General features: G+C 48.4%; 1 protein-coding gene across 1 annotated transcript; it reads right to left on the bottom strand.

The window, feature by feature from the left end:
- Positions 1–9,149: 9,149 nt before the first annotated feature.
- Positions 9,150–24,665, bottom strand: LOC143998161 (E3 ubiquitin-protein ligase TRIM39-like). The gene is made up of 3 exons (XM_077493893.1): positions 24,633–24,665; positions 15,490–15,593; positions 9,150–11,911 (listed from the first exon to the last, which is right to left on the bottom strand). Exon 3 carries the CDS (start codon positions 11,908–11,910, stop codon positions 10,207–10,209), a length of 1,704 nt encoding a protein of 567 aa, XP_077350019.1. The 5' UTR covers position 11,911; positions 15,490–15,593; positions 24,633–24,665; the 3' UTR covers positions 9,150–10,206.
- Between the last annotated feature and the right edge of the window lie 1,233 nt (positions 24,666–25,898).

Here is a 25,898-nt window from a genome sequence, read left to right on the forward strand (position 1 = left end):
TTCAATATTACATACGCGTTACGGAGTCTTTTTATACTCCTTCTTAAGGGATAGTTCGACATGCAATTGTATTTTAAATGTAGCAATCTAGGGTATAAAAAGAGAGACACATATTTTCAAACAACATATGTCACAGCAATGTTTATATCCACTACATGGCAAATGGGAGGAGAGGGAAAGAGGGGGGAAGAGGAAAGAGGAAAAGGGAACATGAGAGAACACGGAAAAAGTCGTTTATGAAAAGAAGAGGGATGGAGGGGCGGGTGGGGGGGGAGCAGGGAAAGTAAGGAAAAACAGCAGAGACAGATAAAAAAAAAGGGGGGAGAAAAACAGACTTGGAAAGAATGGATGAAAAGAAATGAAAAAAAAAAAAAAGGCAAAAAGGACAACGGAGGGGGGGGGGGGGGGGGGGACACGTGTACCGCTCATATTCTCACATGTACAGCAAAGCATCAATTTCCAAGAGGTCATAAAATTATGACCAATTAGACCACAGAAAAACCAGATGGCTGCAGCAGAAATGAAGAAACAGAATGAAAGAACAAAGATCCTCCTGAATGAATGAATAACTTGTATAGCGCTACATATGCAAACTATATTGCGTCAGGGCGCTTTAGCTGCCAGTGTACCTCTGGTTTTTCAGAAGAGATGGGTCTTGAGCTTCTTCCTGAAGGCCAGATAGTTTTCCTCCAGGCGGATGTCCACGGGTAGAGCATTCCATAGCTGTGGTCCTTGTACTGCGAACCTTTGTTCGCCTTTTAATTTGTAATGGGTATTGGGGATGTGGAGGACGTTCTGGTTAGTTGACCGGAGACCTGGGGTGTAGTGCTTTATTTTGACACAGAGGTATTGCGGGGCTTTTCCTTGTGTACATTTGTGAGTGAGGCAGAGGGTCTTGAATGTAACTTGATCCTTCACGGCTAGCCAATGAAGGTTCTTCAGATTCCCAGGGTTTTTTTCCAGTTACCAGTCTGGCTGCTGTGTTCTGGACGGTTTGTAGACGTGAAATTTGGTATTTTGGAAGTCCTAGGTAGAGAGAATTTGCTTAGTCGAGTCGGGAATTGATGATTGTTCCAACTACTGCTGCTGTATCTTCTTCCGGGATGAAGGGGGATGAGCCTACGCCGTAGGCGAAGAAGGTAGTGGGATCCGCTGACTACCTATTTGGGCATTCATCGTCATTTTTGACGATGGATGCGCCTGCTTGATGGAGCAAATGGGCACAAAGATCTCCTGGGCGCAAACCAGGATCGCAGTGGCAGGTAAATGGGGATGCGAAGAGGAAATTATAGAGATCTGCAACCAAGTATGGCTTTCTACATTTGTATTGTTTGTTCATAAATTATCAGAGTTTATTGCCTATTATCCTCACATAAAAAAAAGTAACCTGAGGATAAACATAAGGCTAATATATTCATATTACAAAAGCCAAATAAGAAAAGAGTCATATTAATCTCAAAAGAGAAAAATATATACCTCAAAATGGTGCTCTGTATATATGGATGAGAGCAAACATGCCATGGAGAAGAAAAGGCAATAGATTGATTTTGTCCTCTGTTTTAAACGGCAGATAGGAAGTTGTGTGTCACTGTGCCAATAGTCCACAAGCCCTGGGTGGAAGAGTCCAAACAGAGCATGGTCTGTAAATGGCAAAAATAATAATATATTAGATCGAAATCGCATATATATGGCCAGCCAAGATTTTCACGGCTGCACAGAATACAACGAGAAGACGAGAAAAATAAAGTCTCTCTCTTCTGTAGAAAATGCCTATCAGGAAATATATTTGATTTTACCTGAGCTGGTATATGCCGCCAAGGTGTTGCCTCATCAAAAAACACAGCACTGGAGCAGCCTTCGTAGAGCTCACTCTTTGTAAGGACAGATTCAAAAAGAACCTCCCCTCCCAGCTGTTATGCGTGATGTTGATCACCCTCACTTTCATCCCTGCTGACACCATGGTCCCCTGAGTGGGCGGTGCACAGCGTCACCCCCTGTCCACATCCAAGATGGTGATGAGGGAGTAGAGACGTCAAGCGTCGCGCTCCCACCGACATGCGTGCGCGGTGGCCCGGGGAACCATACAGCATGGGGAGGAGACTCAGTGAGGATGGAAAGCTTGGCCTCCTATGCAGCAGACAGCGCCTAAAAGGGGCAAATGTGCTGACAATAACATGTGCATGGATGATGGAAAAAAAAGTTGTTGAAGGGAGGGGGAATAAATATCAACACCGGAACTCTGGGTGAATGAATGCCCACCACCAGTAATAGGGGAGCCCGCAGGAGAAATGCCGAAAGGACAGGAAAAGTAGATCGGTGGAAAACCACTCGATCTACAGATTAGTCCATAACGGCCTACGGGTGCCGGGATCACATACAGATCATGTCACCCCTTGAACTTCCCACCATCAGGAGAAAAAAATGTAGAAAAAAAGTATAAAGAAAAAGTAAAAGGAGAAAGTAGAAATGGAAAAAAAAAAAGACAAAATGGTTAACCGGAGCGCTGACATTACATGAGACATATTCCTGCAGCAACAAACATATGCTCGATATAGCTTTAAACAAAAACATGGCAGGGACAGTTTAGTGTATACATCACAAAAATAGGCCTAGCATATATTTCCATATCAATATACATGCATTATGTCCACACAAGGTGACCATGCATAATAAATGAAAAGGTATGGAGCAAATGACCAGAGTTAGCCTGTTATTCCATAGAGGTATTCCCCTCAAGGTTCAATGACAAACACAAATATATATATATATATATATATATATATATATATATATATATATATATATATAAGGCTATTTCTCCATCCCTCCGGACACAAACCCCTCAAGGAAGGGTCTATAGTTGGCTGCCTCATTTAGACCAGGAAAAACTGTAGCCTGAAGTACAAAGAACCATTCAAGTTCTTGTTTAAGTATGATTTTATTTTACTTCTCCTCCCCCCCCCCCCCCCCCTCTTGCACTGGGATGTATTCTGTCCAAAACCAAAAATGTGATTTTAGGAAAGACACCACAGTGCAGGGAGAGAACATGTCTTCATAGGGGGAGAACTGGAACAGCTTTCTTCATACTCCAAATGTGTTTGGACATTCTAGATCGTAGTTCAGCCTTGGTTTTACCTACCTAGAATGCTCCACAGTCACAGTAGATAGTAGGTACACCACCCCCTTGGTCTTACAGTTAGCAAAGTGCGCTGCTTTGAAAGGCCTATCGTTTGGTAGAGTACAGCTGGATCTCCCCTGTATATACCTGCAGAATGTGCAGCCCCCACATGTGCATGTACCTAGAGTTTTACATGGGTCTCCTCGGTTCTCACCTCTAAATTCACTTTGAACAGTGCAGTCCCTAATAGATGTGGCATGTGTACAAGTGATAAGTGGCTTTGAGGGCACAAATCTACCTAAGCTAGGATCCATGGACAGGAGATGCCAATATTTTTTAACTATATGGCAGATTTTTTCATGTTGGTTAGAATAAGATATTATTATTCTGGTCACATTGTCGTTTTGGCCATCGCCCTTCTGTTTCTGAGAGTATAAGAGTCCATATCTGTTTTTCTTCCAAAGATTTACTATAATGCCGCGTACACACGAGCGGATTGTATGGCGTACTTAGTCCGTCATACAATCCGACAGACAATCCGTCGTAGTTTCCACTGAACGGACTTGACCACACACGGATACACAAACAGTCCGTCGAAAGCTTGCGCGATGACGTGTACAGCACGTACAACGGGACTAGAAATAGGAAGTCCAAGACACAGCAAAGCACCCTTTCCGCCGTGTAAATCCTTTCTGGGCATGCGCCATTCTTAGTCCGTCGAACTAGCATACTGACGACCGTATTGTCCGCTGAAACCAAAGTACGACGGACAGATTTTTGGAAAATCCGAAATTCTTAGTACTCCGGACTGCACGCTGAAAAAGTCCGCTGAAGCCCACACACGAGCGGATTGTCCGCTGAAATGTGTTTCAACGGACTAAATACGTTAAACAGTTCGACCGTGTGTACGCGGCATAAGCCTTCTTGAGGCATGTTTTTGAATACCCTCTCTCCAAAAGGTGAATGTACATTTTTTTGCTTCGATTTGAAACGTTTTTTCATCGGAGCAGTTTCTTTTAGTATGCAAGTATTGGCTAAAGGGTATGAACCTTAGGAGAGGGCGTGGGTGGAAACTGGACACGTGAAGTATGGAGTTCCCGGCTGTTGGCTTCCCGAAGAGATGAGTTTGGATGGCCCCGCCCTCCCCACGGAGGACCGTGTCATCCAAAAATGTCACCTCATTGGAATGATGGGTCATTGTAAAGTTTAGATTGAATTCTTATTAAGCCTGGCCATAAAAGCCGATAGCATCTCTACTAGGCCATCTCAAATTAAAAACATGTCATTGATGTATCTTACCCACACAGTAATGTGGTCAGTAAACATCATCAATTGTTCATCTGCCATCACAGACCACTTCCACTCCCCCAGGTACAGATTGGTGTACGATAGGGCACATGTCCCCATTGCAACACCCTGCACCTGGAGGTAGTGGGAGCCGTCAAAGGTAAAGATATTGTGGTTAAAGATAAAATCCAACAATTGAACGATAAATTTGCTGTATGGCCATTCATCATCTATTTGTTGGTATGAAATGTGATGAATGGCAACCAAACCCAGTGTGTGCAGAATGGAACTATAGAGTGCCTCAACGTTGATAGTTACCAACATTGAGTGCTCAAGGATGAAAAGACCATCCAGGATTTTAAAGCGGGATTCCACCCTAAAGTGGAACCTCCGCTGATCGGAACCCCCCCCCCCCCCCTCCGGTGTCACAATTGACACCTTTCAGGGGGGAGGGGGGTGGAGATACCTGTCAAAGACAGGTATTTTCACCCACTTCCGGGCATAGACTCCCACGGGAGTCTACGCCATTTCCTGCCCTGCCGCGCTGTCTGCTGGGACACACACGGGTCCCAGTGACAGCGCGGAGATCTCCTATTGCGCGGTGCGGCTCGCGCATGCGCAGTATGGAACCGGGAAGTGAAGCCGATTCGCTTTACTTCCTGATTCCGTCACTTCGAATGGCGGCGGCAGCAGCCGAGGCCCGAGCGGTCGATCGGCCTCGGCATCGCTGGAACCCGGGACAGGTGAGTGTCCATTTATTAAAAGTCAGCAGCTGTAGTATTTATAGCTGCTGGCTTTTAATATTTTTTTTTGTGGGCGGAATCCCTCTTTAAGAATATGGATTGTATCCTTTCCATAGGATGGAAGACTAATTACAAATTGCCTGAGGTGTAAATCAACTAATTGACTTAGTCTTTTGGAAATGGAACCATTTCCTGAAATAATAGGACGGCCTGGTGGGTCCTTACTGTCCTTGTGGATCTTTGGGAGCGAATAAAAGGTTGGGATTTTCGCATGCTCTGTGCATATCTATTTCCAGGTTGTGGCTGTTATGATACCTTTTTTACCCGCAATATCCACCAAGTCATAAAATCTTTAAATCACATTAACAGGGATGGAACAAAACAAATTCTTATTTCTAAGAATTTTTTTTACACAGAAGTGTGATTAATGGCTTTTTCTTCTTCTTCTTTACTCAACTGTGCATTTGGATCATAATGCTTACTATACATATTTTACAATAGCAATTTTCTTACAAAGAGGTTGAGGTCCCTGACCAAATCAAACTTGTTAAGGTTTTCATTGGGGCAGAAGCCCAACCCCTTCATAAGAACACTGGTCTCATATGTGCTTAAATTATGTGAAGATAAGTTAACCATGTTCATAGAGACATTGGGATCCATCACAGATATCCCCTAAGAGGTTATCGGTATGTTGGATACTGCATTTCCTTTTCTCATGCTTAAGATCAGGCAGTTCAGAAAAGAAGAGAAAACAGCATACGGTGTGGATGCAGTTTCTCTCCAATTTGCGAGGTGTCTAGTGTTAGTATGGTCATAGACATCTTCACAGGGGGCGATAGAGGATAATTCTGCGGCCATACCTGTATGTGAATTACCTGTCACCAAGGGGTTCAAACAACCAGGAGTCTCTGAGCTCTGTATTGGATGTACATTCTGTCCTCGCATGGATTTTGTAGCGGATTGTTCATATGGTTCCTCATGGAGTCTTCTAAGACACTCTGTTTCTTCTTTTCTGCTGCACCCATCTGGTTTTTCTGTGGTCTAAATTGGTAATAATTTTATGACCTCTTGGAAATGGATGCTTTGCTGTACATGTGAGTATATGAGCGGCACATGTGATTCTTCCCCCCTCTCTGTTGTCCTTTTCCCCTTTTTTCCCCCCTCTTTTTCCCTTCTTTCCAATTCTCTGTTTTTCTCCCCCCTTTTTTCCTCCGTTCCCCCTGTTTTTCCTTACTTTCCCTTACTCGAGAAACCCTCTGCATTGAACTGGATTGCCCCCAAATATTTGGGGAAGCGGAGCGGAGCAGAACCAGACATACCTCTTATAGAGGTAATACTCAAGGCGGGTGCCTGCACAGAGACTGGCATAGCAGCAGGGACGGCCTGTGACTCAGTTTGTACTGGAGCAGCCACAGCGGGTGATTCCAGGGGAGCCAAGCGACTCAGGAGCATTTGCCAAGGCAAAGGCAAATTGATCCATGCGGTGATCTTGCTCATCCAATCTGGAAAGAAATATTACCAACAAGTGGATTGACTGTATCTTCTGAATTCATGGCCTTCGCCTACTGTCAGAAACCATGAATCAGACCGAGACAGAAGTACAATTAAATCACTTGTTTATTAATAAAAAATAAAAAGATAGAGTAAGCGTAGTCAAAGCATAGCCAGAGTCCAGTAACCAAAACGAGTAGTCAGCCAGTCCAGAGTTCAATAACCAGACCGGGTAATCAGCCAGGCCAGAAGTCAGGGATCCAACTGGAGCAACAGGAAACAGGATAAGGAGCCAGAAGGGAGGTCAGCAAGCCAGTCTTTATGCAGGAGATGGTTGTGATGTGACCAAGGCGGAATGAAGTGAGCTGGACAGCTTTAAGTAACGCGTAGACGATATGAAATGCATATGTCTCATTGTTATATATCCCTTTGAATGCGTGTGTTTCTGTGATTGTTCCGAAATACAAGCACTCAAGAACAAATTGTACAGTCAATTTTTTAAATACATGATGTTTTGCACAACTTTAATTGTTTTTTAATAATTGTTAAATAAAAATGCTTCATACTTTTTTTTTATAAGATTGTATGTGGCGCAGTTCATGCCTATAAAGTCCCACCCTGTAAGGGGAAATTTTGCACCATATTCAAGATTAGGATGTTAGCTGATATACAGCAGAATCCCATACAACCTCCGTCTTTTTTGATATCTATGTATTAAGTCTGGAAAGGTGAATGTAGGCAGAGAGGCCCACTCAGAGGGTCTTAAATCTTGTTATAGTATGTAAATATTGTTGGGAGTGGAGACTGGAGGAGAAAGATAGTGGTGTTGGTTTCAGGTTCAGAGAAGTAGACTCTGAAAGGCTTTAGCAGTAGGTGCGGGGTCACTGGAGAGGTAGTTGAATAATGTCTGTGTGTTGGGAGGATAAGGTAAAAAAAAGAGTTTGTAAATTTGAGAGCTTTGAGCAGTTACAGTATAACTGCTAGATATCTGGGGTTCAAAAGGAACAGTCCACAGATCTAAACAAAACAAGTAGACAAGAAAAAAAGAAAGAAAAAGACCATGAAGGCTATGCCGTGGTCACCGAGCTTAAAATGGTTAGAAGCAAAGACAGCCATCAGGCGAATCCTGTTCAAGTGTCTTGGAGAGTCCAATCAGTTTCTATTAACAAGAGGATGCACGCTACATTGTAGGTAGTATATAACACACTCTCAGCAAGTGTAAACCCCCCTTCTAAGGTATGGGTTGTATAGGATTTATCATGAGGAGTCACTAGCAGCTTAGTTAAGAAACCCCATTTGTAGGAGATCCTACGGTACTGTAATGCTTTGGTGATGGTGACAAGTCGTTTCCTATTTTGCATGACAAACTTGGGGTGGGGGGGGGAAATCGGTATAAAACAGGGATATGCAATTAGCGGACCTCCAGCTGTTGCAGAACTACAACTCTTGATGGAATGGGCATGATGGGACGTGCAGTTTTGCAACAGCTGGAGGTCCGCTAATTGCATCTTACTGGTATAGAATATAGCTCGACAGCTGAAAAAGGCTTTAGGTGGTTTGGCAGCCCCTTTTTGCCGCCATCCTTATTTTTTCTTTAACATTGAAAAAATGAATGCAGGCTAGTACAGATCAAGAAGTAAGGCTTGCATTAGTTGTTGGAGAAAGGTGGCTTTGTCCGCTTGGGATGCCGTTTCAGGGACATTCCTTAATTTTATGTTGTTCCTGCATGGTCAGTCTTCCAAGTCAGCAAACTTAAAATTTCAGGTCCTGTAGTTTACTATCATGGTCAGGATGCAAATCTAAGAGATCATTGTGTGCAGAAAACTCCACATACATTTTGGGAAGAACTCTATTGCCAATGAATGCTGATTAGCAGCGAGAGAGGTCAAGGCCTAAGGTATTAAGGATTGGCTGTGTTGGCTCCTCTATCTGGATTTAGCAAGGTTGGCTGTTGTCAATGAGTGTGGTGAAGAAGACCCGCCATAATCTGCTGGTGGTAGAAAGAAGGCAGGATGCTGTGCAGGCTCAGAGGCACCAGATGAGGAGAGCCATGTGACGCCTCAGTGATGTCCGTCAGTGCAGTCTTGGCTGGATCAGGGACCTGCCATTGAGAATAATGCCCTGAGCTTCTGCGGCATTATTTCGGGCCTTCCTCTGCTTGGAAATGCTGGCAAGTGGTGGTGGAAGAGTGGAACTGAAGTGCAGGCTGTACGGTGGAGCTGTGGTACAGCTGGGGACTGAGTGGAGCCCCGGAGCAAAGCAGCCATCCACTGGAGCTGCAAACCATGCCATTTACTAAATACCTAGGACTGTCTACTTTCCAGAAAGGGGTCATTGGGGAAGGGGATTTTTTTTATTGTCCTGGCATTTTAGGACCATTATGGAAGAGCTGCAAGTACATGAGGCTTTATCAATTTTCAAATACATTTACCATAGCTTGCAGACCCTGTAAAAAAAAAAACCAATTTGCATACACTTACTGAAATTCCTTTACCAAACATGTAGCAGTATTTCTGAAAAAAAATTATTTTATTGAGTGTTTTTTTTTAAAACAGAAAAGTAGAACATATATATTTTTCTCATTTACATGACAAAAAGCCCAGTGGTGATCAAATACCACCAAAAGAAAGCTCTGGGTGGAAAAAGTGAGTTTAATTTGTGTACAGTGGTTAATGTTTCTGAGGTTCGAGATAAAGAGAAATATCTATCTACTGATTATTATTTTCTACACTTTCTTTGGGGTGATTTTTTATTTAGCGTAAAGGGGTTTTTCTCATATAAACAACTATGTTTCTTTATCAAATGGTTGAGGAAATCTAAAATTCTCTTCTATAAGTATCATAGAGGCAGTCGGACTGAAGGGTTAATGGCAGTTCTAGTAATCCATCCCATCATTAGATCTACATCCAATTCTTAAGTTTCTTTGTGAATTCATTTTTCAACAAATTAGTCGATTCAGAAATATTAAAATTTAACAAAAAAAATTTTTTTTGGTGCCGGAGACCAATCTCCAAGCCCATGTAAAAACCAATAGGAACAAGACTAATGCTGGATGTATTAATAGTGACAATCATCACAGCCATTCACAGTGAGGGGGGAGGAGCAATTCACAATAAATGTACATGTCATGTATAATAGAACCTATGGGGGACAGAAAAGCAAAAAGGATATATAGGAAAATCTACAACAGGGGCACAAAACTAAAAATCAGACTGAGGTTCTAATCCTTCCACAACTGAAACAAATGGACTTCAGATACACTGTAAAAGTTGAAGGCTCCAGGGCTGTCATCTCAATCCTGACTACATTTCCTTAAATTTCACTCACCCAGAACAAGCATGCAGCAAGTGAAGCCTAGAAATTCTCCACCTCCTGCATGCATGTCCCTGGTCAGTGACACACTAGGTAGAGAAGTGAGGTTTAGGATAAAGATGATGGCCTCGGAGTCTGCAGATTTATACATACATCAGTTATATTGGTTCTTGTTCACTGCCTCCAGCTATCAGCTGAGTACTACACCAATCAGATACTCAGCCCTGTGAGGTTGCCAATCTCCGGACAGATTCCTCACATTTGTTTTCCACCAGATATCTTTATGCAGGAACCTAGCCCTACACGTAAACCGGCATGGAGGGGCTCGGTGAAGAAGGTGGCGAAGGTGTGGAGGTGTCGGATCGGGTCACACAGATCATAAAAGGAGATCCGCCCGGCCTCATAATTCACATATATCCTGAATCTTTTACCAGAGACATTGCTGGGTAATCGGATCACCTTCCCATCATGTATCACCGAGTACTGATTATCAAATCTCCTCAAACCCCAGGACTTCTTATTACATCCAATTTGTGAGTCATCTCCTTTCCTCTCTATACTGGGGTAACACATGCCGACTCTCCAGTATAATGACCCCCCAGCATCCACTTCCCAGTAAAATCTCCCAGAGCAGAAACTCTGACTGCTCATCACCTGAGGCAAATAAAACCGCTCTGGTTGTTCTGGGTGACGCTGATGTGATGACCATGATGCAGTTTTCCTGTCATCTGATAGATGCAGAAAGTTACCAGCTGTGCTCGCATCCAGTAGTATGTCCGTAACATCCGACACCCCCACCGTTTGCTGTACAGCCCCAATATTAAGTCCCTCAGCCTGGCGGTGTGTATGTTGTATGGTGGGGTAGGGTTGGGGACGTCTCCTGGATGACTCAGCATTGATGTAAGCCTTACTCCTTCTGGTAAAATGTGGATAGACACGTGCGCCTGTATATTTATGTATATTTACCCAAGACATGATTTCATATAAACCTGTGTGTAATATGTGCGTGATCCCTGCCACATCCAGATCCCCTCCATCACGGAGGAGTTGATCATGTCTCTCTTGGTCACTTCCATCCTCAGTATCACACAAATCACCGGCGTCCGATTCCTGTAGGACGGTCAGTAGATCCGTCATGTTACACAGCTTCTCAATGTCACCCATCTTCCTGGACAGATTTTCCTTCTTCATTTCCAGCTGTTGGATCATATCAGACAGTGATAGAGAGACCTGCTCTGCCTTCACGGAAACGTCACTCAGGACTCTCTTCTCCAGGTCTTCCAGACGTCTCCTGAGGTCTCTGAACAGGACAGTGAGTCTCTCAGTTTCATTATCTGCTTTTCCTTGTACTTTCCTTCTGTCTTCCTGCAGACTCTGGACTCTCTTCTCTGTCTCCTCTCTCTCGGTCATCAGTTTCTGCAGAACATTTCTAAGTTGTCCCTTCTTCATCTCAGAAGCCTCATCCAGAGTCTTCACCTGGTGTCCCTGATGTTCTTCAGCCAAGCTGCAGGACGCACAGATAAAGGTGGAGTCATCGGTGCAGTAATATTCCAGTAGTTTCTTATGGACGGAGCATTTCCTGTTCTCCGGGGAAGTGGCGGGGTCACAGAAGATGTGTTCTGGTGACTTGCTCTCGACTTGCAGACAGGATTTCACAGCAGGGACAGGAGTGTGAATACTGCAAGTAGAGAAAACCCCAGAGTACTCCACATGTGGCTGAGCAGACAGGAAATTCTCCATTATGTTACACAATGTTATGTTCCTCTGCAGGGCAGGCCGCTCCTGGAACTCTTCTTTGCATTCAGGACAGGAATAAACTCCAGACCCCTCCTGTGTATCCAACACATGACCAATACAGTCCCGGCAGAAGTTGTGTCCACATTTTAGGGTTACAGGATCTGTATAATTGTGCAGACAGACAGAACATTCCAGCTCCTTCCTCAGATCAGCAGATGACATCCTTGAGACCAGAAGAGAGAAAATGACAGAAAAATTCCATGACACTCAATAACCAGCATGACCAGTTCAGTACACTTCTACACATGATAAGACAGACTGAAGGCAGCCGTAGATGGACCAACATTTGGCCATTTACCAGGGACTGGCTGAAGTCTGATCCATCTATGGCTGCTCCCACAAGAGAGAAGTCAGTCTAAAGCAGGGATATGCAATTAACGGACCTCCAGCTGCTGCAAAACTACAAGTCCCATCATGCATCTGCCTCGGGGTGTAATGCTTGTGGCTGTCAGAGTCTAGCTATGCCTCATGGGACTTGTAGTTCTGCAACAGCTGGAGGTCCACTAATTGCATATCCCTGGTCTAAAGCCTCCTACACACGATCAGACTTTGTAAAAACTTTCCCGTGGACTTTTGTACAAAGGGCGTAGTCCACAAGTTTGTATTGCATACACATGATCAGACTTTTTAGGCAACATACACGAACGTAGTGACATTTCAACGTACTAACGACACTTCAAAAGAGGACATTCAATTACGCCAGCTTTGCTCAACTTCTGTATTGTTATCTGATCTTTTGCATTGGTTCTGAGCATGAGTGTTTGTAACTTGTACAACAGTCGGATGGGTTTGCGTACACACGATCGGACTTTGCTCCATCGGACTTATGTTGTCAAAAAGTTTGTCCGTTCGCACAGCCAACAAAAGTCAGATGAAAACTGAAAAAGTTTGTTCGATGGAGCGTACACACGGTCGGATGTTGCTCCAAAACAGCTAATTTGCATGTTTGTAGTCAAAAAGTACGATCGTGTGTACGGGCCTTAAAGAGGAAGTAAACCCTGATGAGTTTACTTCCTCTTTGATTCCCTGCAAAGGTAAAGCATAATGGACTACTACTATGCATCGCATAGTAGTCCATTATGTGTCACTTACCTGACACAGGAGCCAGCAATGTCACCGCTGTCCCCTGTAGTCCGGAGCATCCATCTTCTCGGTGGGTCTCGCTGCTCCGCCGCTGTCATTCAGCGAAGCCGCGATGACGTCACTCCTGCACATGCACACGGGAGCAGCCACTGGCGGCATATTGCCATTGACCGCGGCGCGCTCAGTGTGCCTGCACGCCGCTGTCTACGGCTCATGCGCCGTAGACAGCAGTGCCTGTCTTTTGGCAAATATCTCCTAAACCATGTAGGTTTAGGAGCCATTTCTTGGACCTACAGGTAAGCCTTAATCTAGGCTTACCTGTAGGTCAAAGTTGGTTGTAAGGGTTTACAACCACTTTAATGATCAGCTTCTCTCTAATAGGAATATTCAGTGATCAATGTATTCTGATAGTTGAGGATCCCCCACTGTCAAAATACAATGGCACAGCAGGGAGGATCCCTCCATTAGCCTCACTTGTGTGTATGGGGGAATCTGATTTTTATTTTTTTTTTTAAATCAACCTGCTGGCTGAAAAAAGTAGTCATAGGAATCATTATATGAAGGAACACAGATAATACATGGGAGGGTTCCTAACAAGAGCCCCCATCTGGGGGGGGGGGGGGGCGCAAATAAAGGACATTTAACCACTTAAGGACAGAGCCTCTTTCTGAGAGGTTGTCGTTTACAAGTTTTAAAAAAAAAAAAAAAAAAAAAAAAAAAAAAAAAAAAAAAAAAAAAAAAAAAAAACTTGATTTTTGCTAGAAAACTACTTAGAAAAAAAATATAATGTTTGGAGGTTCTAACATCCTAGAGACTAAAATGGCGGTCGTTGCAATACATTCTGCCACACCGTATTTGTGCAGCGGTCTTGCAAGCGCAATTTTTTTGGGAAAAAAAAAAAAATATATAAGACAACAGTAAAGTTATTTACTTTTTTTTTATATTGTAAAAGATAAAAAGTTACGTCAAGTAAATTGATATCCAACATGTCACGCTTCAAAATTGCGCCCACTCATGGAATGGCAACAATCTTTTAACCTTAAAAAAACTCCATAGGCAACATTTAAAAATAAAAAATTCTACAGGTTGCAGGTTTAGAGTTGCAGAGGAGTTCTAGTGCTAGAATTATTGCTCTCGCTCTACCGATCGCAACAATACCTCACATGTGGGGTTTGAACGCTGTTTTCATATGCGGGCGCTACTCACGTTTTTTTTTTATTTTTTTTTATTACCTTTTAATTTTTCCAAAAAGTTTCACTTTGATTCCTTTTACAAGGAATGTAAGCATCCCTTGTAATAGGGAAGGGGAAAAAAAAAAAAAATATGGATGACAAGACCTCTAAGGCTGGGTTCACACTGCTGCGATGCGGGAACGCTGCGAATCTACTGCGGGTTCCCGCATCGCATGCCTCCCGGCGGCAGTTCACACTGACCTATGCGAACTGCTGGGAGTGTCAGTGGAAAGTTAATGACAACCCCAAATCAGTTCGCATATCGCAGTGCGATCTGTAAACTCTGAACACCCATGCGATCTGATTCTGCTGCGGACCAAAAAAAAAAAAAAAAAGGGTCCTGTGCAAGTTTGGGCCGGATGTGATGCGAATTCAGCCATACTATCTGTATGGCTGAAATCGCATCGCACAGAGATCGGATGTGATTTTCACTGCAGTGCGGTGAGATCAGGGGCCAAGAAGACCCCACATCTCATATTTAGACTAAAATGCAATTAAAAAAAAAAAATTGTCATTTGGAAAAAAAATAAAAATAAGTCCCTTTAAGAGCTATGGGCAGAAGTGGCGTTTTTGACGTCGCTTCCGCTCTGCAGTGGTATGGAGATGGGTGGGGGCCATCTTTCCCTCACTTGTCTCCATACCCAGGAAGGAGAAGGATCTGTATGCCTCCGCCACGACGGAGGGCACTGGAAAGAGAGCAACGGGAGTGGCCCTCTCCCACTGCTGATAAAAGTGATCTTGCGGCGAATCCGCTGCAGAGACCACTATTATTGGAAACTGGACTGCCCTCTGAAGAAGAGGATACCGGGGTTATGGTAGCTAGCTGCTGCCATAACAAAGATATCCCTCTTCAAAGTTGGGACGTATATTGGCATGCGGCAGTCCGGAAGTGGTTTATATAGCTGTGGAAACATTGTTTTTCGTCTATGAATACAATAACGACACAGTGGGATTTACCAAAGTTAATCTCTAAAAGTGAGCCAGACGCCAAAACACACACACCTCAACAAAACAATAAAACTACATTTTGAGCAATAAACACATGGATACAGTGTGTATATGACCACCAATATATGGAAAGGACACGGCAGTGTGGCAAGCACAGAACCAAACAATAAGGTTCAGCACACTAACCCCGAATCACAATGGATTCGGTACATAACCTAGTCTTGCTACAAAGTCATGAACACCGAGTCCACGAATGTGTTCTATACAACACTGAACAGAGGGGTGGGTATGCTGGACAGTCCTTCTGGTGTGCTATATAGTCAGCTAGGGGTCCAGACAAGGGAACACTGGCTATTGATCTGAGGAGCTTTGTGGAGTTACTGCTGCTACTAAGGGACTTTGCTGCTACTGACAAGGAGAGGTCTGCTATATCTGTGTAGGACCCTGATATTTTAGGCAGGGTTGCTAGTAAATTTACCTGCCAGGTATAGTTGCCTTCGCCAGTTGATAGGTGATCAATTGCTTCCACCCCAATTCTGGAATTGCGGCACTTCTTTATTTTGTCACTAGATGGCCGGGTATCTGTTGGAATTAGATAAGACAAGGACATTGCAAAGACAGATTAGGCAGTGGCGTAACTAGAACCTTCAGGGCCCGATGCAAGAAACCATGAAGGGCCCCACTGAACCCCCAGCCAGGGCCCTTTCTTCCGAGTCCAGTGGTGGAACTCCAAGGCATGGTCACAGGTATGACCTTTGTGAGCCCTGTAGTTCCACCACTGGTATCAGTAGGTTTTTTTTATTTATTTTTTAGGTGCCCCATTGGGGGACTGTCCCTATGCAGGATGGGGTCCCCGTCCCCAGAAGGGATGAGGTCCTTTTCTCCAGGGCAGATGAAGTTACTGCCCCCAGGTGAGAAGGGGTCCCTGTCCCCGTGTGAGAAGGGGCCCCTGTCCCCAGGGGGAGATGGAGGGGGTATGTAATAGTGTGTGGGGGATGGGGTCCTCTCACTCACCATGACCAAGCTGCAGGCCGCGCACTCATCCATGTTGGCCTGGGCTCAATCCAGTGTGCTGGACAGGCGATCAGCATATCTCCCAGAAAGACCTTTCATCATCTGTGTATGACGGGGGAGGAGGGGGGGCTGGCAGACAAGCCTGCAGTGTCCTCCGGGGGGCTCTCATAGGGCTGCACTGCATCTGTGTGTTTAACGATTGTTTACCTGAGAGAAGTATGCAGTGCAGTGTGGGCCGGACTCTAGCTGCGGAGAACAGACATCGGACTGAGTGGCAATGCATGGAGCAGCCAGTGCAATAGTCGAGCATGGAGCTCTGCTAGTCACCCTCCACCTCCAGCCACCCGTGTGCATGGTGCACTGGTACCCCTAGCTGCCTATGCTACTTCCGGCCATATGTAGAGGGGGCTGCATGGGCCCCCTGCATCACAGGGCCCAGTTGCGGTCGCGACTGTTGCACCCCCTATAGTTACGCCCCTGAGATTAGGAATAGATGGGGTAATCTCAGCCAATGGGCAGGGACCTTCTTGGGTCCCTTGGTCTGCTGGGAGAGCCTATTTATTTGGGTGAGGTCAGGTGATCGGGGGTTCAGTGCCACTTGGATGGCTGTCTGGGTGGACGTGTGTTGGGCTGCTAGGCCAGTGCCGAGGCCTATCCTGGGGACATCTGGCTGCTAGGCAGTCTGAGGGCCTATCTAGAAGCAAGAGAACGGTGCAGGGTTGGCACTGCGGCTTGCCATCCAACCAAAAGATACTGTTTTGCCAGCCGAAGAACCTGTCGTGGTTGGAGGTAGAAGGGTAGAGGTCGCCACTAAGGGGCCATCCACCTTGTTACCAGGAACCACTGAGTAGCGAAAGTAAGTACCGGAGCAGCATTCTCACCAACTGGGAACTGTGAAGAATTGGGAAACTTCAGCAGGTGTCAAGTCAGGGACCCAGCCAGCGGAGGTGACGCTTGCAGAGCACTGTGTGCCAAGCCAGGGTTCGAGCAGGCCAGTGAGGTGACGCTTGAGGAGTATCTGTGAGTGCCAAGCTAGGGCCACAGCAGGGACATGGGGGGTGAGGAAGCTACTCAGTGAGAAGGTTCGAAGAGCTCAGGGGATGCAGTGGATCAGCAAGTCTAGTGTGAGAGAGACTGGGAGCTTGGTTGAGTGAAGATCTACAAGAGGAGATTGTAGAGGAAGTGAAAGAGTTCATTGTAACCTATAAGAACTGTTCAAGATTGTTGCCATAGGAGACAACGTTTCTACACGTGCAGATGTGATGTCCGGCTGGGTGCCTTTCCCTGCATGGCTGTCTACCTATAGAAGTCTCGGAGTCTGCCAATTAACATTGCAACTACTAAAGGGTGTCCTGGCCCTAACCGTCTCGCCTGTTAACAAGACAATAAATCTCTTTCCATTCAAGAAGTGTCTGGCGCCCGTGATCTACCTTCCATTACAACCCACTATACACAGAAGTATGTCAGCTATCCCTAACTCTGGAGGTTCGCATTAGACCAAAAAGGGGACCCGGGACTTGGCTACATCTGCTTTCAACAAGGACTTCACCAGAGCTTAACTGAGATCAGTTAGATGTGAATAGTTCTATTTATGGAGTATCCCACTAAATCCCCTTCCCTATCCAAAGGCAAAAACAATTCTATTTGATTTATGACAACTGTCCACTCCTTTCAAAGGAAAAATGGAATTGTCCAATAAGATCTTCAGTGGGAGTGTGTGCATTTTAGTACCAGTCCAGTAACGTTATGGCAAACAGCGGTGACTTTACTGCAGCCATTTCCATGTGCTGTAGTAAAAATAAAACGTTCAACTAAACCTAGCCATGTCTCGGCTCCATCTTTACATCAGTGGCGGAACTATACGGGTCACTGCAGTCACACTTGCTACTGGGCCCTGCCGTTCTGCCGCGGTGGCACCTTTGGCTGTCCATTTAAAATGCAGTGAGGGGGAGGTGGGAGGCAACAATCGGCAGCTCTGTTTCCTGTGGGCGGCGGGATCTCCCTGGGGCTTGTAGTTCTCTTCCCGAGTCTACACAGTGGAGAGGGGAGGAGCCTCTGAGCCGAGCATATAGCAGTTTCACTCTTCAGCGTAGAAGTGAGTCGCTCTGCTTGTACACTGATACGTGCTCGGGTCAGAGGCCCCTCCCCTCTCCACTCTATACACTGGCCTCATGGAGATCCCACCACCCATTGTGGCCTCCCACCTCCTCAGCCCAGGTACACAGGGAACCCCTGGAAGAGGGGGTGGTCTGGGGACCCTAATGTAAGGGGGGAGGCTCTCTGGGGACACTCATGTAAGGGGGGGCACCAATGTAAGGGGGAGGCTCTCTGGGGGACACCAGTGTAAGGGGGGGGGGGGGCAATGTAAGTGGGGGGCAGCTCTCTGAGGGACACCAATGTAAGGGGGGGGGAGGAGGAGGCCTCTCTGAGGGACACCAATGTAAGGGGGGGGAGGAGGAGGCCTCTCTGAGGGACACCAATGTAAGGGGGGGGAGGAGGAGGCCTCTCTGAGGGACACCAATGTAAGGGGGGGGAGGAGGAGGCCTCTCTGAGGGACACCAATGTAAGGGGGGGGAGGAGGAGGCCTCTCTGAGGGACACCAATGTAAGGGGGGGGGGGGGGGAGGAGGAGGCCTCTCTGAGGGACACCAATGTAAGGGGGGGGGGGGGGGAGGAGGAGGCCTCTCTGAGGGACACCAATGTAAGGGGGGGGGGGGAGGAGGAGGCCTCTCTGAGGGACACCAATGTAAGGGGGGGGGAGAGGAGGAGGCCTCTCTGAGGGACACCAATGTAAGGGGGGGGGGGGAGAGGAGGAGGCCTCTCTGAGGGACACCAATGTAAGGGGGGGGGGAGAGGAGGAGGCCTCTCTGAGGGACACCAATGTAAGGGGGGAGAGGAGGAGGCCTCTCTGAGGGACACCAATGTAAGGGGGGAGAGGAGGAGGCCTCTCTGAGGGACACCAATGTAAGGGGGGGGGAGGAGGCCTCTCTGAGGGACACCAATGTAAGGGGGGGGGGAGGAGGCCTCTCTGAGGGACACCAATGTAAGGGGAGGGGGGGGGGAGGACTCTCTGAGGGACATCAATGTAAGGGGAGGGGGGGAGAGGCCTCTCTGAGGGACACCAATGTAAGGGGGGGGGGGGGGGGAGGCCTCTCTGAGGGACACCAATGTAAGGGGGGGGGGGAGGCCTCTCTGAGGGACACCAATGTAAGGGGGGGGGGAGGCCTCTCTGAGAGACACCAATGTAAGGGGGGGGGGAGGCCTCTCTGAGGGACACCAATGTAAGGGGGGGGGGAGGCCTCTCTGAGGGACACCAATGTAAGGGGGGGGGGGGAGGCCTCTCTGAGAGACACCAATGTAAGGGGGGGGGGGAGGCCTCTCTGAGAGACACCAATGTAAGGGGGGGGGGGAGGCCTCTCTGAGGGACACCAATGTAAGGGGGGGGGGAGGCCTCTCTGAGGGACACCAATGTAAGGGGGGGGGGGAGGCCTCTCTGAGGGACACCAATGTAAGGGGGGGGGGGGGGGAGGCCTCTCTGAGGGACACCAATGTAAGGGGGGGGGGGGGGGAGGCCTCTCTGAGGGACACCAATGTAAGGGGGGGAGGCCTCTCTGAGGGACACCAAAATGGAATGAAACATACAGTACATAGTGTAATCCAGTTTAAAAGCCAAAATGTATTATGTGCATGAAATGCTACTCACAAAGTTGAAGGATAAAACAGTGCCTCATATACTAGAGGCGCTGTTTTATCCTTCAACTTTGTGAGTAGCATTTCATGCACATAATACATTTTGGCTTTTAAACTGGATTACACTATGTACTGTATGTTTCATTCCATTTTTAATGAGGGAAATCACTGGATGGTAACCGGAGCAGCTCCATATAGCGACACAGGGGCTCACACTGTGGAGGCGCATTAACCCCTTAAGGGGCAGGGGAGCTGGTGAGTGCGGAATATTGTCCTTATGCACGGAAATGGCACCGGTTGCAATCCAGGAACTCACTAAGCACTGAAGTACACGGTCACTTTTGTTCTAAAGGGACTTCCTGATATTAATAATTTCTGCTGTTGGACTCGTTCATCAACTTACATTTGTATTTTTCCCCATCTAGCGACTTTATAAAGTGTAAAGTACTGTATGTACATATTGCGGCACTTATAGAAGCACGGAGAACTTTTTTGATAGTATATACTGAAATTGTGGCGCCTTTATAAGCACTTTTCTCATTTGTGATTTGCATAAATGCACATATGCACTAATATTGTGCAGTGTATTGTCGTTTTTGCACTAATACATAGCATTTTGTGATCATGTAAACTGTGATTTCTGTAACACCTTCATGCACGTTCCATATTGCCATATGTTAGTCATATATATTGCACATGTGGAATTTTTTTTTTTTTTTTATTATTTGTGTGTGTAAAATCACTATTAAATATTTTGGTAATAAGAATTAATTTTAGTTACTCTTTTTGATTTTAGGCTGGGTTCACATTGCAGTGATGCAGGAACGCCGCAAATCCACGGCGGGTTCCCGCATCGCATGCCTCCCGGCGGCAGTTCACACTGCCCTATGCGGACTGCTGGGAGTGTCAGTGAAATGTTAATGACACCCCCAGATCAGTTCGCATATCGCAGTGCGATCTGCAAACTCGGACAGGAATCGGATCGCATGGTGTGAACACCCAATGCGATCCGATTCTGCTGCGGATTAAAAAAAAAAAAAGGGGTCCTGTGCGAGTTTGGGCCGTGTGCGATGCGAATTCAGCCGTACTATCTGTATGGCTGAACTCGCATCGCACAGAGATCGGATGTGATTTGCACTGCAGTGCGGTGCGAATCACATCCGGGTCTCGTAGCTGCAGCAGTGTGAACCCAGCCATAAATAGATCCCTGCAGGGACTAAGTATAATTAATAGCAGGTGAGTGCTGCAGCTACCCCCTTAGCATTTTTTTTATGTCTTTTCATCCTTTCAGGTTAACTACTTCAATACAGGGCACTTAAACACCTTCCTGCCCAGACCAATTTTCAGCTTTCAGCGCTGTCGCACTTTGAATGACAATTGCGCGGTCATGCTACACTGTACACAAATTAAATTTTTATCATTTTTTTCCCACAAATAGAGCTTTCTTTTGGTGGTATTTGATCACCTCTACGGTTTTTATTTTTTGAGCTACAAATAAAAAAAATACCGAAAAAAAAAACGTTTTTTTTTGTTTCAGTTTCAAAACTTTGTAAATAAGTACGTTTTCTCCTTCACTGATGGGCACTGATGGGGCTATACTGATGGGCACCAATGAAGTGGCACTGATGGGGTGGCATTGATGGACACTGATAGGCGGCACGGATTGGCATGGATTGGCATGGATAGGCGGCACGGATTGGCATGCATAGGCGGCATTGGTGTTATACTGTACTAATGGATGCCAATCAGTGCCAAACAATGCATGCCAATCAGTGATGCCCATTGTGGGCACTGATTGGTATCCATTGTGCTGACTGGCATCCCTGGTGGTCTAGGGAGGATTACCTTTTGCTGGGCATCCCTGGTGGTCTGGTGGCATCCCTGGTGGTCCAGTGTGGGCATCCTCGGGGGGGGGGGGGGGCTGTGCTGATAATCGATCAGCACAGACCCCCCCTGTCAGAGGAGCAGCCGATCGGCTCTCCTCTTCTCGCATCTGACAGACGCGAGTGAGGAAAAGCCGATCACCGGCTCTTCCCATTTACACTGTGATCAGCCGTGATTGGACACGGCTGATCACGTGGTAAAGAGTCTCCGTCGGAGACTCTTTACCGAGATAGTATTTGCCGGGTGTCAGACTGACACCCCGCAACAACGATCGCCGCGATGCGCGCCCGGGGGCGCGCAGCGGCTCATAATCCTGATCACGTCATATGACGTCCGATCAGGATTATGAAACCACTTTGCCACGTCAATTGCCTATAGGGTGGGCGGCAAGTGGTTAAATATGTAAGGTAGTGGCAGCCCCTCCTTTCATTACTATATCGTCTCGTTTATACGTTTTGGTTTTCACCTTTTGTATGGTTTTCTGATCTCAAAAAAATAAAATTATATATATTTTAGTGTCCATAGCACACCTTACCCACCCCCCCCCTTTTTTCTACCAATGTAAGGGGGGGGCCCTCTCTGAGGGACGCCAATGTAAGGGGGGGGGCCCTCTCTGAGGGACGCCAATGTAAGGGGGGGGGGCCCTCCCTGAGGGACGCCAATGTAAGGGGGGGGGCCCTCTCTGAGGGACGCCAATGTAAGGGGGGGGGGCCCTCTCTGAGGGACGCCAATGTAAGGGGGGGGGGCCCTCTCTGAGGGACGCCAATGTAAGGGGGGGGGCCCTCTCTGAGGGACGCCAATGTAAGGGGGGGGGGGCCCTCTCTGAGGGACGCCAATGTAAGGGGGGGGCCCTCTCTGAGGGACGCCAATGTAAGGGGGGGGCCCTCTCTGAGGGACGCCAATGTAAGGGGGGGGGCCCTCTCTGAGGGACGCCAATGTAAGGGGGGGGGGGCCCTCTCTGAGGGACGCCAATGTAAGGGGGGGGGCCCTCTCTGAGGGACGCCAATGTAAGGGGGGGGGGGCCCTCTCTGAGGGACGCCAATGTAAGGGGGGGGGGCCCTCTCTGAGGGATGCCAATGTAAGGGGGGGGGGCCCTCTCTGAGGGACGCCAATGTAAGGGGGGGGGCCCTCTCTGAGGGACGCCAACGTAAGGGGGGGGCCCTCTCTGAGGGACGCCAACGTAAGGGGGGGGCCCTCTCTGAGGGACGCCAACGTAAGGGGGGGGCCCTCTCTGAGGGACGCCAACGTAAGGGGGGGGCCCTCTCTGAGGGACGCCAACGTAAGGGGGGGGGAGGCCTCTCTGAGGGACGCCAACGTAAGGGGGGGGGAGGCCTCTCTGAGGGACGCCAACGTAAGGGGGGGGGGGGGGGGGAGGCCTCTCTGAGGGACGCCAACGTAAGGGGGGGGGGGAGGCCTCTCTGAGGGACGCCAACGTAAGGGGGGGGAGGCCTCTCTGAGGGACGCCAACGTAAGGGGGGGGGGAGGCCTCTCTGAGGGACGCCAACGTAAGGGGGGGGGGGGAGGCCTCTCTGAGGGACGCCAACGTAAGGGGGGGGGGGGAGGCCTCTCTGAGGGACGCCAACGTAAGGGGGGGGGGGGGGAGGCCTCTCTGAGGGACGCCAACGTAAGGGGGGGGGGGGAGGCCTCTCTGAGGGACGCCAACGTAAGGGGGGGGGGAGGCCTCTCTGAGGGACGCCAACGTAAGGGGGGGGGAGGCCTCTCTGAGGGACGCCAACGTAAGGGGGGGGGGAGGCCTCTCTGAGGGACGCCAACGTAAGGGGGGGGGGAGGCCTCTCTGAGGGACGCCAACGTAAGGGGGGGGGGGGGAGGCCTCTCTGAGGGACGCCAACGTAAGGGGGGGGGAGGCCTCTCTGAGGGACGCCAACGTAAGGGGGGGGGGGGGAGGCCTCTCTGAGGGACGCCAACGTAAGGGGGGGGGGGGGGAGGCCTCTCTGAGGGACGCCAACGTAAGGGGGGGGGGGGGAGGCCTCTCTGAGGGACGCCAACGTAAGGGGGGGGGGGGGGAGGCCTCTCTGAGGGACGCCAACGTAAGGGGGGGGGGGGCCTCTCTGAGGGACGCCAACGTAAGGGGGGGGGGAGGCCTCTCTGAGGGACGCCAACGTAAGGGGGGGGGGAGGCCTCTCTGAGGGACGCCAACGTAAGGGGGGGGGGAGGCCTCTCTGAGGGACGCCAACGTAAGGGGGGGGGGAGGCCTCTCTGAGGGACGCCAACGTAAGGGGGGGGGGAGGCCTCTCTGAGGGACGCCAACGTAAGGGGGGGGGGAGGCCTCTCTGAGGGACGCCAACGTAAGGGGGGGGGGGGAAGGCCTCTCTGAGGGACGGCAACGTAAGGGGGGGGCCTCTCTGAGGGACGCCAACGTAAGGGGGGGGGCCTCTCTGAGGGACGCCAACGTAAGGGGGGGGGCCTCTCTGAGGGACGCCAACGTAAGGGGGGGGGCCTCTCTGAGGGACGCCAACGTAAGGGGGGGGGGCCTCTCTGAGGGACGCCAACGTAAGGGGGGGGGGCCTCTCTGAGGGACGCCAACGTAAGGGGGGGGGGGCCTCTCTGAGGGACGCCAACGTAAGGGGGGGGGGGCCTCTCTGAGGGACGCCAACGTAAGGGGGGGGGCCTCTCTGAGGGACGCCAACGTAAGGGGGGGGCCTCTCTGAGGGACGCCAACGTAAGGGGGGGGGGCCTCTCTGAGGGACGCCAACGTAAGGGGGGGGGCCTCTCTGAGGGACGCCAACGTAAGGGGGGGGGGCCTCTCTGAGGGACGCCAATGCAAGTGGGGGATCCACACCCAGATATGTAAACACACACATTATATACATGTGTATGACTTTCTTTACTTCACTTCTATGGGCTCTAGCCCGAGACCTTTTGTAGACCCAGCAACACCCCTGGTGGGGGCCCTTCATGGGTTCTTGCACCAGGGCCCTGAATATTCTAGTTACGCCTCTGCTATACATCAATGATCCTATCTAACAAACTAACCAAGTCTACTGTCAGACTCCACATATACAGCTCTACCAACCTTTATCTCTTACAGAGAAGACTTGCTTCCTTCCCAGGCTTCAGACATCTGACTGGGTGTGCCAGGTGAGACTATAATTGATTGAAAGGGAGAGGTGGAAAACCTGGACAGAGGATTAGAGGTCTCAAAAGGTGGAAAAAAGAAGCCTGAGAGATGTGTAAAACCTGAGCAGGACTTTCCAGGCTACCAATATAGCCTAGTGGTTAGCACCTCTGCCTAGCGGCGCTGGGGTCGCCAGTTTTAATCCCAACCATGACACTAGCTGCCTTGAGTTTGCATGTTCTCAATCTTGCCTGCATTGGGTTTCCTCTAGGGTTGCCATCTCATTCCTTTAAACCCGAACACATGGGCATTACATGTGGCTTTGGCTGATTAAGGTGGTAATTAAAGTGGTTGTAAACCCTTACAACACGCTTTGACCTACAGGTAAGCCTAGATTAAGGCTTACCTATAGGTCCAAGAAATATCTCCTAAACCTACATGGTTTAGGAGATATTTGCCGAAAGATAGGCACCGCTGTCTATGGTGCATGTGCCGTAGACAGCGGTGCGCAGGCGCACTGAGCGCGGCATCGTCAATGACGAAGATGCCGCGCGTGTCGGCTCCCGTGCGCATGCGCGGGAGTGATGTTATCGCGGCTTCGCTGAATGACAGCGGTGGAGCAGCGAGACTACAGGGGACAGCGGTGACTTCGCTGGCTCCTGTGTCAGGTAAGTGACACATAATGGACTACTATGCGATGCATAGTAGTCCATTATGCATAACCTTTGCAGGGACATCAGGGTTTACTTCCTCTTTAAACTCACTTGGTGTGTTATCTGCATTTAATTAGCATCAGAACTTGTGTAATTCAAAGGTGTTCGGGTTTAAAGGGATGAGGTGGCAACTTTATTGCCAACTCACCCTTTAAACCTGGACACATATGGAATCACACAGGTTCTGAGGCCAATTTAATGCAGATAAGGCACTGAGTGAGTTTAATTACCACCTTAATCAGCCACAGAACCCGTGTATTTCATATGTGTTCGTGTTTAAAGGGATGGAGGTGGCGACCCTAGTTTCCTCCCACCTCCAAAAAGTAGGGTTGCCATCTGTCCGGGATTCACCCGGACAGTAAGGGTTTGGAAATATATAGGCAGACCGAAAACCTTACACATTATTCAGATTGGGCTGTGGCTCCCCAAATAACCGAGATAGTCACACAAAAACCTGTTGCAATCCGGGGAGCTGCGGGCCGCTGTCTGGGGGCAGGTTTGGCATCAATGG

Source organism: Lithobates pipiens, unplaced genomic scaffold, assembly GCF_037356315.1.
Source record: "Lithobates pipiens isolate NorthernLeopardFrog02 unplaced genomic scaffold, aLitPip1_a1.2 Scaffold_19, whole genome shotgun sequence".
Taxonomy (NCBI): domain Eukaryota; kingdom Metazoa; phylum Chordata; class Amphibia; order Anura; family Ranidae; genus Lithobates; species Lithobates pipiens.